This window comes from Quercus suber, unplaced genomic scaffold (assembly GCF_002906115.3).
Source record: "Quercus suber isolate HL8 unplaced genomic scaffold, Cork oak 2.0 scaffold_20, whole genome shotgun sequence".
Lineage (NCBI taxonomy): Eukaryota > Viridiplantae > Streptophyta > Magnoliopsida > Fagales > Fagaceae > Quercus > Quercus suber.
Window position 1 is genome coordinate 1,873,411 of NW_027069485.1, and position 18,117 is coordinate 1,891,527.

The following is an 18,117-nucleotide window of genomic DNA, read 5'->3' on the forward strand; positions in this document are numbered from 1 at the left end:
CTCGAGTTACATGCCAAACTCGAGTTTTAAAAAAGTGGTAGATTGCTAATTATTTCGCAAATAGTGGTACATTACTAAAAATTTTGGTCAACAATGGTATTTGACCATTTTGGCTACCTCTAACTCCTAAAGTCATGTTGCCGTCTTGGTAACCAAAATATAATAACAATGAAACCCTAGTTCGGAATAGTCAAGCGAATTATGGGCTTGAATCGTTTAATTTTAAAGCTTTTAGTCCGGATTATAGTTTCCAGGGATATATGTAACAACAAATTTTGATTCATGAGAATCCCGAATAATTTGAGGTCACTTACTTGTCAAGCATAGCCCATCAAATGTAGTAAAAAGGAAGTTTCTCAAGCGTGGATGATTGTATGAGGTAGAAATCACTATATAATAAAATAATGTTCTAACTTTTGGCTAAATTATTGCAACCTCGACTCATGAACTCTATAGACTAATAATATGGTAGATGAAATTTAAGATCTCTTTACGTCTTTCAAGTTCATTGAACCTACCACTCTAGTTTTTGTGGATTGGACAAAGAAAATGGTTTCTTGAAACACAACCTTAATGAAGATAAAATGCCAGTTTCACCATAATTTTAATATAGATTAAATGTCAACTTAGCACCATAATGATTTATTATTATATTAGTGTATTCAACTCAGGAAAAAGCTAAAGGCCTTGTAGTTGAATTGGCACCTCTCCATGCACAAAGTGCTTGGGGGTCTAGGGGGGAAAGGGTTCGAGCTATAGGGTTAGCAGCATGTTGTAATTATTTCTCAAAAAAAAAAAAAAAAAAAACTCTGGAATTCAAGGCTAAAGTTGCGTGCCCAAGACCAAAGTTTTTAGACCCGGACCGTTTATTGAACCGTAAATGGAAGAGGTTCAAGGTTTTTGAGGTCAAACCGTAATAACATCATAATTAATTTAATAATTAATTAAAGCCTAAATATAGATATTAAATTTATAAAACTAGCAAAATTGACTAATATATCTATATATGTGAGGGAAATTTAATGATTTTCAAGCATATATTTAATAACTTAATAATAAAGTTAATAGAATAAAATAATAACTATGAAAATATTAAAATTTATGATTAATTTTTGAAGTAAAGTTGAATATCTTTGAAGGATTTTAATTATAATTTTTTTTATTCCTTGTAAGAGATGGATGATTTAATTAAGTTGAATAAAATTGTGTTAAGTTGTTTTTATAAATAAATAAAAAATTAAAAAAAAAATTTGCTAAGGGGTTGGACCGCACGGTTCTTGCCACTGGTTTGTGCGGTCCAACCCGGTTTTAGGGGTTCACGGAATTAACTAAAAATACAATTCTTTAGGCTTAAAAAACTGGTTTTCATCCCGGTTCTCGGTTTTCCCAGTCCGACCTTCCGATTATTTAATTTTTTTATACTTTCTCTAAAAAAAAAGATTTTTTAATTAATTTTTTTAAAGGTAGAAGAGTTATTTTACGAATAAATAATTTTGTAATAGTGTCAAAAAAATTATCAAAAAAAAAAATTTATTTTGCAAAATCTCCAGATCCTAAAGTTATATTAGGTAATAGTTTTTGTTTTTTATTTTCAAAAACTTGTTTTTGGGAATAAAAAAAATAATTTTTTTATATTTTTGAAATAAAAAACATGTTTGGTCAATTGAAATTAAAAAGATAATTTAAAAAATATTAAAATATGTTGTTACTAGAATATGAATTTTAATGCTAACTCATTAAATGAGACAGATTTATTAAATTAAATATGTATTTTCATTAATTTTTGAAAATTAAAAATTAAAAACAGCATTTTGCATGTTTTCAATTTCTTTCACAAATTAAATTTTAAAAAAAATTTATTTCCTACCTATTTTTAGTTGCCAAACAAAATTTTTAATTTCAAAAATAGAAAATTATTTTTTGAAACATAACGTACGCTAAAGTTTCACTAGGCAGCAACAGAACGTTACGAATCGACCTCCTCTGAAGTGGCGAAATCGAAGCGATGAATCAAAGAAACGAGCGGCTGAGATTGCTTAAACTCTATAAGAGAACCCATTTCCACCGTCGCTCCATTATTCATTAGTTAGGTACACAAAATCAAAAACTCAGAGAGAGAGAGAGAGTGTGTGTGAGAGAGTCCAAAGAAGATGAAGCAGAAAACTACTTGGCCAGCTCGATCCGACGGTTCTCGCTTCCTCTCCCTTCCACTATCAAAAATCAAGGGTCCAAAATTCCCCACCCGAACTTCGACCCACCAGATCCGATTCTACGACACAAGACCATCCGACGGCCACGATTTCTCGGCGCTCCCGTACGACGTGTTGACGAAAATCGCGGCGTCGTTTAGCCTCCAAAACCTTCGAGCCGCGTCGCTGGTGTGCAAGTCGTGGAGCGAGGCGCTTAAGCCCTTGAGAGAGGCGATGCTGTTGCTGCATTGGGGGAAGCGGTTCAAGCACGGTCATGGTGGGGTCCGCCCTAACTTGGACAAGGCTCTGGACTCGTTCTTGAAAGGCGCGGCTCGTGGTTCGGCTCTGGCTATGGTGGATGCTGGTTTGATTTACTGGGAATTAGGTCAGAAGGACAAGGCTGTTGCTTTGTATCGCAAAGCCGCGGAGCTTGGTGACCCTGCCGGACAGTGCAATTTGGCCATTTCTTTTTTGCAAGGTGCTTTTGCTCAATTCGACTTTACGAATCGTTAAGATTATAGGTTCGTTAGGAATATTGTTTTCAAATGTGGATATCAATAGAGAAAAAAATGTGGACATTGTGCGTGAAATTAGGGATGTTGTGTGTATAATAATGAGTGTGTTTTGGATATAAATAGAAAATCTAGTAGCATTGGGATTCACGAGTCGGCAAAGCTAAAAACAGAAACATACAAAGTATGATGAGAGCATCGTTATTAATGCTTAGCAGTTAGCTATGGACAAAAGTTTGGCTCCGAGTATGTTTGGAGCTATCTTTTCTAACCAATTACGCCGTAAATTATAAGACTACGCGCTTCAATTACCAAATAGTAGGTTTGGAGCCCAACTTTTTCCATTAGGTATTTGAAAACTTGCGTTTTGAAAAGAAAAAAAAAAATAGCAACTTTAAAAGTTGCTATTTTTAATTTTTAATTTTATTTTATATAAATGCAATTATTGATAAAATCTGTGATAAGTGTTCTTGATGTGAAAAACTACAGTGGGAAAACAGAATTTTCTCCCTGAGCTGTGATTTGGAAATGCATTTTCCCCCTCATTTGAAAAACACATTATCTAAAAAACGCAAAGCCAAATGGATCCTTGATATGTTTAAGTGCAGAGTTCTGAATTGCTGGACTTTGATTTTTTTTTTTTTTTTCATTATTTACACAATCTTGTGCTTATGGAAATTCTAATAATGCTTGTAGCCGAACCTCCAAATCTGAAGGAAGCTGTAACATGGTTATATCAAGCTTCCATTGCTGGTCATGTCCGTTCTCAATACCAACTTGCACTTTGTCTGCATCAAGGTCAAGGGGTTAATTGCAATATAAAAGATGCTGTATGTTATTCTTCACTTACTCATTTTATTCTTAATCTATGAGTGAACTTCTTTTGGGAAGAAATGCTCTGATATTGGTTTAACTTTCCACATTTTCCAATACTGGATTATTGACTTTTAATAGTACACTAAGGATGCTATGTATTTTGTTATATCTCGGATATTCCTAGATTTTGTATATCAACAATTTCTTGTCGTCTTTATGTTGACTCTAATGCAATTTTATCAACAAATGAACTGCCATGGTTGCATTACGAATTTCCTCTCTTAAATTTAGCTGTTTTCTATGAGAATATCTGAGATTATTAGGCAATTTCTGTTCCTTTTTTGGTGCATCATATTCGAGGTTTTGCTTGTGATAGGTTTCTCCTGAAACAGGCTAGATGGTATCTAAAAGCTGCAGAAGGTGGGTATGTGCGTGCTATGTACAATGTCTCGCTATGCTACTCGTCTGGTGAAGGTTTGGTGCGTAGTCATCAACTAGCAAGAAAGTGGATGAAGCGGGCAGCTGATCGTGGTCACACTAAAGCACAATTTGAGCATGGACTTGCTCTCTTTTCTGTATGTAACATGTCTACACCATTCTTATTGTGCTTGAAGGAAAATATGTGCACAAAGTAGATAATTGACCCAAAGTTATTATTTTTTTTTTAAATTTTTATAGGAATAACTATATTTTTATGTTAAGTGAGAAGCTGATGAGCTTTGGTTCAAATGGTACTTCCTCCCCAAGAGTGGGTGGAGTATTAAGTTGTGGGTTCAAAACCCACAGGTGCATGTGTTGCTTACTTACTAATTAAAAAAATAAAAAAGTAAAGTGAGTAGGATTCTTTTTTTGATAAGTTGAATGGTGTTGTGAAGGAAAAAAGTGAGTAGGATTCTTTATGCTAAGACTGATGTCATTGAATCTTTTCTAGGTAAGTCTTGACATTGAATCTTGTAATAAGAATGAAATGCTGAAAGATCAAAAGATGAGATCAGACAATATTATGAGATCATAATATGGTTAGGCATGAAGCTTAGATGTATATAAGTTGTGATTTTTGTTCAACGCATTCTTGTCTTTCTACTTTGCCCTCTTCCTGGTGGTATAATAACTTTCTAAATTTAAGATTAAGTGAGTCTAATGTAATCAAGCTTAATCCTTAGCTCTTTCTCAAAAAAAAAAAAAGCTTAATCCTTAGCTATAAAACTTACAACATTTCTTCACCACAATCACTGTCTTCCCATTATAAAAAGTTAAGGTTATGGTTAGAAAAGACAGCTATTTGCCTTCTTATGGGGCTTTTTTTTTTTGTTTGGGGGGGGGGGGGGGGAGTGTTTGAGGGGCAGAGGGGGTTCAAATATGGTGTTCCAAATGCCTTTGCTTGCCACAGTTCATTAGCACTCTTGAATGTCTCCTCTAGCCAATTATGTAGTTTTTCCTGTTGATTGAAATAAATGGAAATTTATAATTAATTGAATAATTTGTTGGTGGTTCTGATGATTACACTTGGGCAGGAAGGGGACATGATGAAAGCTGTGGTGTACCTGGAACTTGCCACCCGTGCTGGAGAAAGAGCCGCAGCTCATGTGAAGAATGTAATCCTCCAACGACTCTCAGCAACTTCACGTGATCGAGTCATGCTTCTTGCTGACAATTGGCAAGCTTTGCCTTCGTCTCGCTGAGCTATATTATAAATGGTTTGTAAACCTGGACTATCCCTGTCCTCTCCTTTTGGCAGCCTTTCCTTTAGTTATATTCTTCCTGATGAGTGATGGAACTTCGTAGTTTAGAGGATAGAATCTATAGATGAAGAACTTATGTCCTTATCCTTTTCTACACTTGACATATTTTAGCCTTATCCTAGGCAAAGTAGTTTTTTTAGCTCAAACTAATGATTCTAACTGCACATTTTGTTGTGTTGAATTTGGGATTGGGCAGTTTGAAATTTCTCGACCAATTACCTTGTATGAGTTCTCAGTTGCATCGTTGAGGAATCTGCTAGCTGTCCTGTATCTTCTAAACAAAGCCCAGGTGTGCTGTTCATGTAATCTGATGGATCCAGGACCTGCAACCTTAATTACAAATTGCTTGCAGTATAATTGGATTGAGCAAATGACCAGTGAATAGCCCTGAAGGTATCCTTATCCATGAAAGTAAATTCACTTACTACTTCCACTCCCAGGGTGTTAATATCCCATAGACAATTGAACTTAGTGATTGAGCTTCTGATTTCTTTCTTATAATCTAGACATGTTGGAGATTCATTGGATCATAAATGATTTACTTGATGCCTAAAATCCGCTGTTAACTGCTATTTTGTAAAGATTTTATTATTGCATATAAGAGCGCATCCACAGCAGCTGTGACATAATTTATGCCATTTTGCCACACTAAAAGCTTACTTTATTATTTTACCACATCATTTTACAACATTCCATTTATTAGATGTTTTATTATTCAATTCTATACATTAAAATAATATTTACTATACATTAAAATAATATTTACACCTCATCAAACACAATCAACAGCCACCACACTGCTGCCAACAACCAACAGCCACCACAACACAGCCACCATCTTCATCCACAACCCAAAACCACAAACACCAAATCGGAAGCCATAGCCCACCAACACCAAATCGGAACCACCACGACCACGACCACCACGTCAACCACAAACCCTGACAAACCCACTGCCTCCACACCTTTACCCACACCCACTTCTAAACCCAAAACCTTCATAATTCAAGTCAACCCAAACTCCAAACCCACCATCTTTATCACTGTCATCGTCATCTCTGTCAACCCAAGCTCTAACCTCGTCATCGCGTCATTGACACCGACATTACTCCCAACCACAAAAGCTTTAATGACCAACGTAACAGACCCGTACCCACCCACAGCTGACCCTTCCATCCAAACCCATAGCCTAGGCCATTCGAACCCACCCACCTCCGTTGGAACCGAACCTAACCAACACAATCTGAACCCACACATCACTGTCTAAACCTACCCATTGCCTAACCCACCCATCAAACCACAGCAAAAAAAAAAAAAAAAAAAAAAAAAAAAACCCATTGCTAGAAAGAGATCAATGTGGAAGTGATCGTCGACGTCGGCGTCGACGTCAGTGTGGAAGAGCAGTGAGGGTTAGGGTTTGAGAAGAGAGGAGCAAATTTGTAAGGACACTGTAGCATATTGCAAATTTTATAAAATTTGGAACATCTGATAAAATGGGGTTTTTGGTGTGCCAAATCTTTGGCATTTGGCACATTTGAGAGAGCTGCTACGGATGCTCTAATATGTGGATTTTTTTTCTTATTATATAAGTATTTTTTGTATTATATGAAATTGGAATGAGAAATTACTGGATATACTGTCTTCGTTACGTAGATGATTCAGTTGAGATTTTACTGTTGTATATAATATATGAAATTTTTAAAAATAATTATTGTTGTATCATATGGAATTGGAAGGTAAAATCACTCGATCTATTGTCCCCATTACTTGGATAATTCATTTTCAATTCAACTGTCATATTATGTTGCACAACCTTCATATTCGAATTCATCTTCCATGGGAAATGTAGCTGCTGCACCAGTTGCATTCACACGAAACTATTGTAGAATTTGGTAGCATTTTTAAGAGCCTCCATTCGTCATTAGTAATGACATTTTTATTGGGAAAATTTTGAACCAAATGGTCAATAGCACTTGAATTTTTTTTTTTTAATTTTTTTAATAAAAATTTATGAATTGAAAAGAAAGAAAAAATGTTGGTACAATTGAAAACTTTAGGACCCGTTTAGTAATGTTGTTCTAGTTGTTTAAATGTTGTGAAAATACGAGTAAGTGAAAAAGTGTTGTAAAAATACGTGTTATGTTGTTTAAACAACTTTAAACAACAAAAACTTTTGTTTAAACAACACAATCAAAGAAACTCTTATTTTCTTTTTGGCTAGTACGTAAACGTAAAAGAAAAAAAGGTTGGGATTGGAATTCCAAGTTCGTACCTAGAAGTCCATTATATTCAAGGCTTCAAGCATATGATTTAAGTGCTGGATTTAATGGCCCACATCTCATCAGAACTCTGGTTTTGTATTGGTATCATCTGAGAGAAGTGTTTAAAAGTTGTTAAGATATGAAGTAAATTGCGGGGCATCATAAAATATCGGATGATGTACATCCAAGGTTTAGATTCATCTGATTAAGAAAAACAAATAAGGATTGCAATTTTTTAAGAAAAAAAAATAATGATTACATTAATCTGCTTGTTTTTACGTATTCAAAAGGATCTTGGATGGGATTAAAAATTAGGAAATCCTTCGTGGAAATCATATTTTTTTTTTTTTTGACTGAAGTGATAGAAGTGGAAATCATATTGAAATAAGTTAGGAAATAGAAATCAAATAAGTGGTACCAATAATGCATATCAAATTATGAAATTCAAGATCTTATTCAAGGTGGAAATCATGTGTGGATGTATAGGATCGAAAGGAGGTTGGTCATCCTTATGCTAGAAAGTTTAGGAATTGGGGAAATTATTTTTGGCATTATGTCAAAGAATCTTGTAACCCAGTGACTATTTAGTCTCTGTTACGACTTACGAGGAAATCAAAGTCTCAAGTTTCTCCTCATCTAGCTATATTGTAACGATTAAATTATTAAAAATCTCTTTTAAAATTAAAAAAAATAAATGATTTTCCATAAATAAATAAAAAGGATCAGTCATGTCCAAATTGTGTTATGAGTCTTATGTCTATGTCTATGACTTTGATGTGTCTATGACATGTCTCAATTATTGTTATTTTTGGTCGAAAACTCCTCTAACAGATATACAGTCATGTTTGTGATTAACACAGGCATATATGACACATTTTTGTTGAATTTGTTGCTTCTTAGGTTTAGCATTGCCTTCGTGAGTTCTAATTAGCTTAATTGGTAAAATCTTTTGAAGTTGAATAAAAGGATTGGGATTCAAACCCAACATACATTAAAAACCAATTAATATATTGGTTTAATGATAAAGAACAATTATCATAGAATGAACGACATAAATTTGAAATTCTTTCCTATCATTAAAAAAAATGTTAGAATTGCCCTGCATGGACAAGAATGGTAGAAAATTGTGTACCATAAAAAAGTGCTATAAAGTATAGCGAAAAATGAGTGGATTCAACCCAAAGTTTAAAACACTCTTGTATTTGGCCCATGTGTGGTAAGTGGGGATGTCCATACAGCATTGTAGAAGATTTCGTCTTCTCTCCTTCAACCTTTTTTTTAATTTTTATTTTTAGCAAAAAAAAAGAAAAAAAAAAAGAAAAAAAAAAAGAGGAGTGGCCTGTCTGGGCCTAATATTGGATTATCTTTCTTTGGGCTGCTGAAGTGGTTCAAAACGATTCGAAAGAACTATTGTCAATGAACACATATTCTTTACGTTTCCAACCGCCAAAACTCTCTCTAAAACAGAAGTGTGTTTCAGAAACCATTTTCTTACTTTGTAATTGTTTTGCTCGAACCAAAGCAAAACTAAAACCAAGAAATGAATAAGAGAGCGTTGCTTGGAGTAGGCAAGAGAGAGCCCATCAAACATAGCAAGAAAATCTTGCTCAAGAATAGATGTGTCGGAGGCAGAAATCACTGAATATAACACTATTTTTCTAGGGACTTGGGAGGATTTATGAGCCCTTTGGTTTCTTCACATCTTCTCTCTTTTATATGGGACAAGAATTGGTATTATTCAATGGCCAAAGCTTATTAGGATTATGAAAAAAAATTCTCAACAATTTCATGACAACATCCAATTTGTCTACTGAGTTAGAAAAAATTTAAATTGCAGATAATGGTGAGCTAGGTGCAAGTTGGTTGGAAAATTAAAGAGGTGTAGTGAAATTATAATGAATTTTTGTTGTGACTCACTTTGTTGAAGAGGGAGTCTCAGGAATAGAATAGGAAAGACAACAATGCCATAGGCGCAACCAATTTCATAACCTTTTTCACAATTTGTTGAGATTAATGATTGTGATTAGTGTAACATTACTTTTATTTAATTTGTACTATTATTAACATCATTTTTATTGTACATCAATCACAACCTACCACCTCAGTGGTGGTGAAAAATGTTATTATTATTATTTTCTCTTTTAGACTTACTTTAAGAATAAACAGCAAGATATATTTCAATGGTATTTCCTTTTTCTTTTTCTTTTTCTTTTTTCCCATTCCAGGTCTCCTTTCATTTTCTCTTTCACTTGCATTTCCTACTTCATCATCATCAATGTCTTTTTTTCCTTTTTTGATCTCTTGAAGTCATTCACTTTACATTTGTTTCGGGTATTTCCTCAACATTACACATAGGTCCATAACTCAAAGAGGGGTTGAAATATACTTTTGAGTAAGGCTCAAACCTGAGGAATACTCTGGGTGAACTTTAGAAAAATAACTTGATGAAGTTAGTTTGCACATCAGGATTGAAATTTTCCTTGTCCCTCAAGTATTTGTTGGGCAAACACCGAGTGAAGAGAATTCAGGAATCCATAAGGATGAACAGACGTGAGTCCTTCAAAGTATATAAGGTTTTCGATAATAAAATCGACTTTATTTTTTCTAGGGTGGCACTTCTCTTCTTTGTAATGTTTCTTATAAAGATTCGAATCGATTTGGGGGAAAAAATGAGATCGAGGTTATTGAACTTCAACACTCCCTATCCTGTATTTCTAAGACTATTCTGGTAAGGTCTCAATCAAAGTACCCATCGGATAGGATTTTGCAGAGTGCATGGGACATGCAATTATGCAAGTGTCTTTCATCACCTGTACCCAAATTGGTCTGGAGTTAATCCTTGCTAAATATGGTCATTTGCTTTTTATCACCCATACTTAGGTTGGAAATACCCAGTCATCATTTTGGAGTGCAGCTAAGGATTTATGAAATTTATGAGATTAGATGTTATTTCATATTTGAGATATTTAAGGTTTAAAATCCTCGTTGGATTTAGTACTAAAACATCACTATCGCTATAAATAAATAAGTAAATGACGGTTATGGGCTTTCCACGTATCTTTAACAGCGTAAGAGCATTGAAGACATGATTTAAAAAAGTAGCATTTCGAATCTTCAAGAACTATTCTTGATTAAGACTTAATTGTATGTAGTCGATGCGAAACTTCAACGAGGGAACTCAATTTAATAATGAAGCTAGAACAGACAAGGAGGTTAAGAACCATCCAATAGTCTGCCAATACCTTTCAAAATATAGCTGTTCTCCATAATAATTTTAAGTTTATTGGATGGTCATCAACTCAATAAAAGATGTCTAGAAACACCAAACTATGATTCTAGCTATTAGTAGTATGGTAGGCTTCCAACCACTTTATACAATTAAACACATACAAACCCAATTGAAAACAAGCATCGAACTCGTACAAAAAAGCGAGTACCAGCATGTTACATCTCACATAAGTCTGAAACAACACAAAATCAAACCGAAATGATCAAGTTCACCAAGTACAGACATATATTGTGAAAATCAAAGGTGCAGTCCAACAAACTAAACCAAATTATAGACGAGAACAAAAAGCATGAATCCAAGAGACAGTGCTTTTCCTATCAAAAAAGAAGAAGAAAGAGAGTGCTTTTAGTCTAAAATTATCTTGGCCTTTCCTTACCATGCTCTAGAACAGAGTTGGTATAGCTCTTATTTGAGACATTTGGAATGAATTGAATTAAATAATTTTGCAAATAGGAAGGCATAGTGAAGAAATGTGAACAGGTTAAGAACTAAAAACCTCCCACAGACTTTGATAACTAAAACCTCTCAGGGTATCCCACTGCTAAATTTATGAGCAAAAACAAAACAATAATTTCACATTATAAGGCTAGAGCCTCTACTAAGAGCTGTCAGTACCCTCCCCCCCATAGGCTGTCAAAATTTAAGAATGAAAGATATACTTGGCAGCTTATGATGATAAACTAAAAGATCCATGTGATTGCTTTTCCCCCATAACTAGCAATGTTTGTAGAATCAATCGAAGCAAAGATGTTAAAGTTTGCTATGTAAAAATAAACAAAGTGACGGTTAGCCATAAAAATATGAAAACTTAGCTATGATGAAATTCGGTGAAGTAGATCCTCTCAAGGATAGGATTTTTAATAATACTACTAGTGTATCATATGTACTGTATTGTGAATTGTCAGAAGGAATGCCTTTATTTACTGGTACAGTCATAGGACTAATTTTTCCCCCTCTAAAGATCCTTCTTTAAATAATCCCTCTAGCTGTAACACAATCTAAATGAACTTGAAAGTTGGAACTCCTTGTTTCTTGTTGGGCTACAAGGGATTTAAAACATTTACCCCAAATGGATGTGTGATTTGTAAGCTTGTCGGTCTTTCTCCACCTCATTGTTGCAGTTGCCAAAGTTGTGAATCCCCTTCTAAAGAAAGACCTATTTTCTCTCAATCTTTCTTTCTAAATTAAATATCATCGCATACAGCATACTACTGGAGTTTCATCCTCAATGTGTGTCAGAGATGCATAATAAGAATATATTCCTCAAAGCACTGCATTTACCAGGAATATAAGACCATAATTTCCATTTTCAATCTAACATATCATAATCATATTTGTTGTCTTGAAAGTCTAAATTTTAGTTTACATGCATGAAGCATTTACACAATTAATTTAGAATACTGACATATATGTTAATCACAAATCTGTAGCCAAAATATATCTAACAAATAGAACTTTAGCACTTTTGGAATTTCAACTTGATAATGAAAACTGTACATAATCATACCTCTGATCATCCAAGACACTGAACATATTTTAATTCATAGACTCCTTACTGATCAAAATGCTCTGTCCTCAAAAGCCAATTAATGCTAATCAAGGGAACAAGTCTCTGCAGGTCATAAAAAGAGAGAAAAACCCAAAAAACAAAGAGCAATCACACTACAAAGAAAGCATGCAAGATAGGAAGAACAGTGAGATCAGTCCGCTTCAAAATGTGAAGATGCACCAACCAGAGATGGTTGCTTGAAAATTCTGTCTCATTTCACTTAAGAAAACCATAATTCAAATGCATCAGGAAAAACATAGCATAGTTTAAGGGGACATAATTCAGGGAAGTAGTCAGCACTGACCAAGAAAATAGCGGGTGAAGAGAGTCAAAACAGGATCATTACCTGCACCAGTGCACTATAGTTATTAATCAAATGCATTACTGTTTTGGCTATGCCGTACCTTTAACTGATATAACGAAAATTTTCAAGGGAAAGCATTTAAATGCAAAGGGAGAATGGGGGGAGAGAGAGAAAGAGAGAGAGAGAGAGAGAGGGGGAAAAGCATTTAAATGCAAAGGGAGAATGGGGGGAGAGAGAGAAAGAGAGAGAGAGAGAGAGAGGGGGGGGGGGGCATGAATTTTAACCAGTTCCTAAAAACAACAGATCTACAAAACCAATCTGCTTTTAACTGTGCATAATTTCATTTCCGCAAGACAATCTAATTTGATAAACTATTGTATTTCCTTATTGAGCAACTGTGTATGTTTCTATAACCCCTGTTTTCATCTAATCAAAAAGCATCAACCCCATTCAAGAGTACTGAACAGCATAACAATGCCCCTACAAAAACATTGGGTCCACTAAAGTTTTATATTCATATTCAAGGAACAAATGAATGCATTTGAGATTGAACACCAACTCGATACAGATTCAGATGGTCTATTGCCTTGGAAACCAATTCTCTCAACTCAGGATGCTGTGCAACCACAGTACGGTCTGCCCCCTCGAGGGCAGTCAAAACCCTAGCTTGTTCCAAAGCCTCACTGTTACCAGCATGTATTGCAAGGTAGCAAAGGAGAATCAAACCGTGCCACTGTGTCCGTTCATTGGCCCTTAGCATTCTCATCAACTGTGGCACACCATTATACTCAATTATTGTCTTGGAATGCTCCACGCAGAGAAAATTATCCAGACAAGCAAACTTCCCCAGTGAAATGGCAGCTTCAGCAGCCACGTCCGGGTTTCTATGACTAAGTTGAGTCACCAGCGGATTAATAACCCAGGTCTCTCTAGCCGGAAAAGTCCTAGCCAATGAACCAATCGATTTTATGGCCGGAACTTGCAATATCGGGTTGTCCAACTCTCTAATCACCCTCAACAGCTGTTCCACAACTGCCTTGGCAGCCGGCGAATTAATCCTAAACGAAGAGCGTCTAAGGTCAGCATTAGACTCAGCCGCAGCCGTTATCTCCATTATAGTCATCAAGCAATTGTATTGCAACTCACCCTCTTCTTTCTCGACCAATTTCGCCAAACAAAGCAACCCTTTCGTCTCTGTTATCCTCCTACTATTCAACACACTCCCTTTCGCGAGCATCCACAATGCCCCGGCACAACTAATTTTCAAACTAAGCTTCACTTCCGGCTTCTCATTCTCCCTCTCTCTCCTATGCTGCCCGGCCCGACTACTGCCCTCGTTACTATGATAATAATAATGATAGTAATTTGAATTTGAATTTGAATTCGAATAAGGTCTGCTATTCGGTCTAGTCAATGTTTTCTTCTCCATTTGCTTATTAATTTGAACGATTGAATGAAAGCTTTGCTTACTCGATTGGTCCTTATGATCATCCACAAAGGTCTCGAACGATAACAGCGTCACCAGCGGCCTAATCACGTTCTCTCTCGCGAAGTCCTCTTGAGCAATCGTGTCATACTCCGCCATTCGAGCCACCAGCCTCGCGGCCTGAGTTTGAACCACCATCGGCGAGTCCGAGAGCACCTGGACTATAATCTGAACTCCGAGCTCGTTCACAATCGCTCGCACTCTCTCTTGGTCGTTCGCCAGGTTGTAAATGGCCGCCGTGGCCGCAATTTGCGCCTCGAGAGACGCGCCGTCTTTGAGAAGCTTCAGCAATGGCGGAACTCCGCCTTCTTCGACGATGATCTTCTTGTTCCGATCGTTGTCTCGCGCGAACGAAGCGAGTTCGTTCGCGGCTTCGATTTTCTCGGGCAGTTGGGACATTTGGAGCGTGGCGACGAAAGACCAAACCCAGGAGAGAATCGGATCGTTGCTGGCGATCGGAGGGAGCGAGAGGTTGATGCCACCGCCGCCGGCGCCGCCGTTTTCTGTGTCGAAGATACTGAGAAGCCACCGCATGTCGCCGACGGAAGACTCTAAAAAGCTCTGAACTTTGCGAAAATCGGCGGCGCTCACGATCGTTACGACGCGACGGAGAACGCTCCGGCGCTTGCACTTCCGGACTAGGGTTAGCGCACGCTCTAAGTTCTTCGACACCTCGGCGGTCACTCGCCGAATCGGCCGGTCGTAAAGAAACTGTGCCGTGGAAGCGAACCGGGTCATGGTTCGGAGCATCTGGGAGACCCGGTCCACTTGCTTGCCCACTTCAGAACACTCAAGTTTGAACAAATTGGCTTCGTCCACCGCGGCCCGAACTTGCTCCGAGAGCCGAATCGGGTACCCGAGTTCTTCTTCTATCAACTTCTCTTCCAACTCTGTGGCCATTTTTTAGAGAGTGCCGTTTCACTGACTCGGCAGTTTTGCTTTGTGTACGCAGAGTCAGAGAAAGCGGTTTCAGTTAAACATATATAAAGTTGTCTGTTTGGGTTGTGAATGTTTTTTTTTTTTGGGTTTCTGGGAAATGGTAGTGAAATGAGATGAGCGCGTGGGGACTAGAGGGAGTCCAATCGGTCAATTTACTTTAGCGTGAGTGTGACCGTAACCGTTCTTTGTACGTTAGGGTACTAGAGAGACTTGACGAAGAGAGGAAGGAAAGTGGAAGAGTGCTTGGTACTTGCATGGAGAGAGCGTGGATGTAAGAATTGTCAATTTAGAATATTATGGCACGTTTGGTGACTATTTAGAAATAAATTTTTGAATATGTATTAACAATTTAGTAGATTATAAAAATAAGGTGTAATTAAATTATTTTTAAGTTAAAATTTTAAAAATACACTTATTTTAAGATGTTCAAAATTGAGCTAATAATTAATAATAAGGAAAATATATTTTCTTTTCTTTTTGAAGATGTGGCAACTAATGGCTTTTTAGGAATTTTTTTTAAAAAGTTATTATATAAGGTGAAGGAATAGATATTCAATACTTATGATAAGGAATAGTTATTCCTCATTTTGAAGAATACCTATTCATTAAGAATAATTATGCATTGTAATAAAAATATAACCAAACAATCGAATAGTTATGCCGCCCTTACTGTATTTTCTTAGGATTCATTCGATTAGGATATCACCTCCAATTTAACCATAAGAATATAGGACAGAGTACAGCTTAAATAAATTTTTTGAAGATAATTTTTAGAATATTATGAAGTGGAATATTTTATATTTTTTAAGATAACAACACTCAATTTTTTTTTTCAATTTAAAGCTGGTAGATTAGTTTTTATAACATCTTTAATGATTTAAGTAAATATCAAAATTGTGCTAATAATTTTTTCTAATATTAATTATGTCACAAAAATCCAATTCACGCATTTTGATATTGAATAGATGACATTTTAAAGAACGTTTTCCTAGAAGGGAAATTTAGAGAATGTTAATACATTTTTTTTTTTTGGAGAAACAATCTTAATACAAATTTAGTAAGGGTAAAAAACAAAAAATCAAACATTTTTTTTTTTTGATGGGAAGACTGAAAATTTTATTAAGCTCTAGATGAAACCGTTACATCATGGATAAGAGCTTGCTCTAAAAAGCAAGGTGTCTCTTGAACCCAGGCAATAAAATCTACTATGCCACATGCATATTTGGCTAATAAATGGGCTGGTTGGTTGCCCTGTCTCCTAATGTGAGAAAACACTACTCCTTGGAACTCTCTACACATTTCCTGCACTCCTTGTATGACAGCAGCCACAGAGGATGGTGGAGTGGATGATTCACATAAAGCTTGATGGATAATGAGTGAGTCGCCTTCGATAATGAAGTTGTGAATACCTATATCTCTTGTAAACATCAATATGAATGGCAACGGGTCGGATTTTTTCACACCTGGACCCAACTCGCGGGTCTGTTCCAAAAACTTGAATCCAGCCCGTTTATTAAACGGGTTTTTTTCTTAACCCCAAACTCGGCCCATCGGGTACCCGCAGGCCACGCCCACTCTGTCACAATTTGGGCTTAAACCGTGGCCCAGTCCCAAATTTTTTTTTTTTTTGCCTGAAGCCTATACCGTGGCCCAATAATTTAAAAAAAAAAAAAAAAAAAAAAATTTGTTATAAAGAAACTGTGCCGTGGAAGCGAACCGGGTCATGGTTCGGAGCATCTGGGAGACCCGGTCCACTTGCTTGCCCACTTCAGAACACTCAAGTTTGAACAAATTGGCTTCGTCCACCGCGGCCCGAACTTGCTCCGAGAGCCGAATCGGGTACCCGAGTTCTTCTTCTATCAACTTCTCTTCCAACTCTGTGGCCATTTTTTAGAGAGTGCCGTTTCACTGACTCGGCAGTTTTGCTTTGTGTACGCAGAGTCAGAGAAAGCGGTTTCAGTTAAACATATATAAAGTTGTCTGTTTGGGTGGTGAATGTTTTTTTTTTTGGGTTTCTGGGAAATGGCAGTGAAATGAGATGAGCGCGTGGGGACTAGAGGGAGTCCAATCGGTCAATTTACTTTAGCGTGAGTGTGACCGTAACCGTTGTTTGTACGTTAGGGTACTAGAGAGACTTGACGAAGAGAGGAAGGAAAGTGGAAGAGTGCTTGGTACTTGCATGGAGAGAGCGTGGATGTAAGAATTGTCAATTTAGAATAGTATGGCACGTTTGGTGACTATTTAGAAATAAATTTTTGAATATGTATTAACAATTTCTTAGAGTATAAAAATAAGGTGTAATTAAATTATTTTTAAATCAAAATTTTAAAAATACACTTATTTTAGGATGTTTAAAATTGAGCTAATAATTAATAATAAAGAAAATGTATTTTCTTTCTTTTTGAAGATGTGGCAACTAATGGCTTTTTAGGAATTTTGTAAAAAAAGTTATTACATAAGGTGAAGGAATAGATATTCAATAATTATGATAAGAAAAAGTTATTCCTCATTTTGAAGAATAGCTATTCATTAGGAATTGTGCGGCGTCCGAACTGTTGGGCCCACTCAGCCCCTAGTCTCCGCTCCAAAACGCATGGTCATTGGGCCCAATCCTCATTCGCCCTAAGGCCCAACCCTTGCTATCACAGCTCGGGGGTGCCGAGCTTCACTACTAAGTTATGATCGGCATATTTTTTACCGAGCATGTTCGGAGGTGTCATTGAACGGCGCATCAACTTTGTTCGGCTCAAAGAAGGCCCTCCAAGCGCCACCACCTAGCTCTAACCTGAAGTGGGCACCAAGTCCCAAAGCCACCCAGGCCTAGACTCCCACTTACCATCCCCCTAATTGGACCCTCTGTAGCACTAAGCGCGCACTAACTCTGCCGAGCTGCCGACAAAGGTGGGAACCAAGTCCCAAAGCCACCCATACCTGACCTCCCACTTAGAGAAAATCCTACTGGACCCTCTGTTGCACAAACATGAGAGCATTGATAACCTACGCCTGAGCTGAGCACTATAAATAAGAGGG

General features: G+C 36.6%; 2 protein-coding genes and 1 long non-coding RNA gene across 4 annotated transcripts; 1 reads left to right on the plus strand and 2 right to left on the minus strand.

Annotated features, from left to right (window-relative positions):
- Nucleotides 1-1,935: 1,935 nt before the first annotated feature.
- On the plus strand, nt 1,936-5,897 carry LOC112010095 (F-box protein At1g70590). 2 transcript variants are annotated; one of them, XM_024042437.2, is made up of 5 exons: nt 1,936-2,667; nt 3,398-3,531; nt 3,910-4,092; nt 5,032-5,214; nt 5,496-5,897. In XM_024042437.2, exons 1-4 carry the CDS (start codon nt 2,151-2,153, stop codon nt 5,197-5,199), a joined length of 1,002 nt encoding a protein of 333 aa, XP_023898205.1. In that variant the 5' UTR covers nt 1,936-2,150; the 3' UTR covers nt 5,200-5,214; nt 5,496-5,897. The 2 variants fall into 2 exon arrangements, with proteins under 2 accessions (XP_023898205.1, XP_023898204.1); XM_024042436.2 differs by having other exon boundaries at nt 1,937-2,667; nt 5,456-5,897.
- A 4,783-nt stretch (nt 5,898-10,680) lies between these two features.
- LOC136062989 (uncharacterized) lies at nt 10,681-12,845 on the minus strand. Its single transcript, XR_010624712.1, has 2 exons — nt 12,663-12,845; nt 10,681-12,421 (listed from the first exon to the last, which is right to left on the minus strand). It is a non-coding gene; the product is annotated as an uncharacterized LOC136062989 (long non-coding RNA).
- A 123-nt stretch (nt 12,846-12,968) lies between these two features.
- LOC112010105 (uncharacterized) lies at nt 12,969-15,170 on the minus strand. Its single transcript, XM_024042448.2, has one exon. It carries the CDS (start codon nt 15,046-15,048, stop codon nt 13,183-13,185), a length of 1,866 nt encoding a protein of 621 aa, XP_023898216.2. The 5' UTR covers nt 15,049-15,170; the 3' UTR covers nt 12,969-13,182.
- Between the last annotated feature and the right edge of the window lie 2,947 nt (nt 15,171-18,117).

What these genes read in the sequence shown, in the direction of transcription:
- LOC112010095 (XM_024042437.2), top strand. Translation starts at nt 2,151, where the DNA reads ATGAAGCAGAAAACTACTTGGCCAGCTCGATCCGACGGTTCTCGCTTC. An exon ending in GGCCATTTCTTTTTTGCAAG is followed by an intron (nt 2,668 to 3,397) that starts GTGCTTTTGCTC and finishes TAATGCTTGTAG; the next exon opens with CCGAACCTCCAAATCTGAAG. An exon ending in ATTGCAATATAAAAGATGCT is followed by an intron (nt 3,532 to 3,909) that starts GTATGTTATTCT and finishes CTCCTGAAACAG; the next exon opens with GCTAGATGGTATCTAAAAGC.
- LOC112010105 (XM_024042448.2), bottom strand. Translation starts at nt 15,048, where the DNA reads ATGGCCACAGAGTTGGAAGAGAAGTTGATAGAAGAAGAACTCGGGTAC.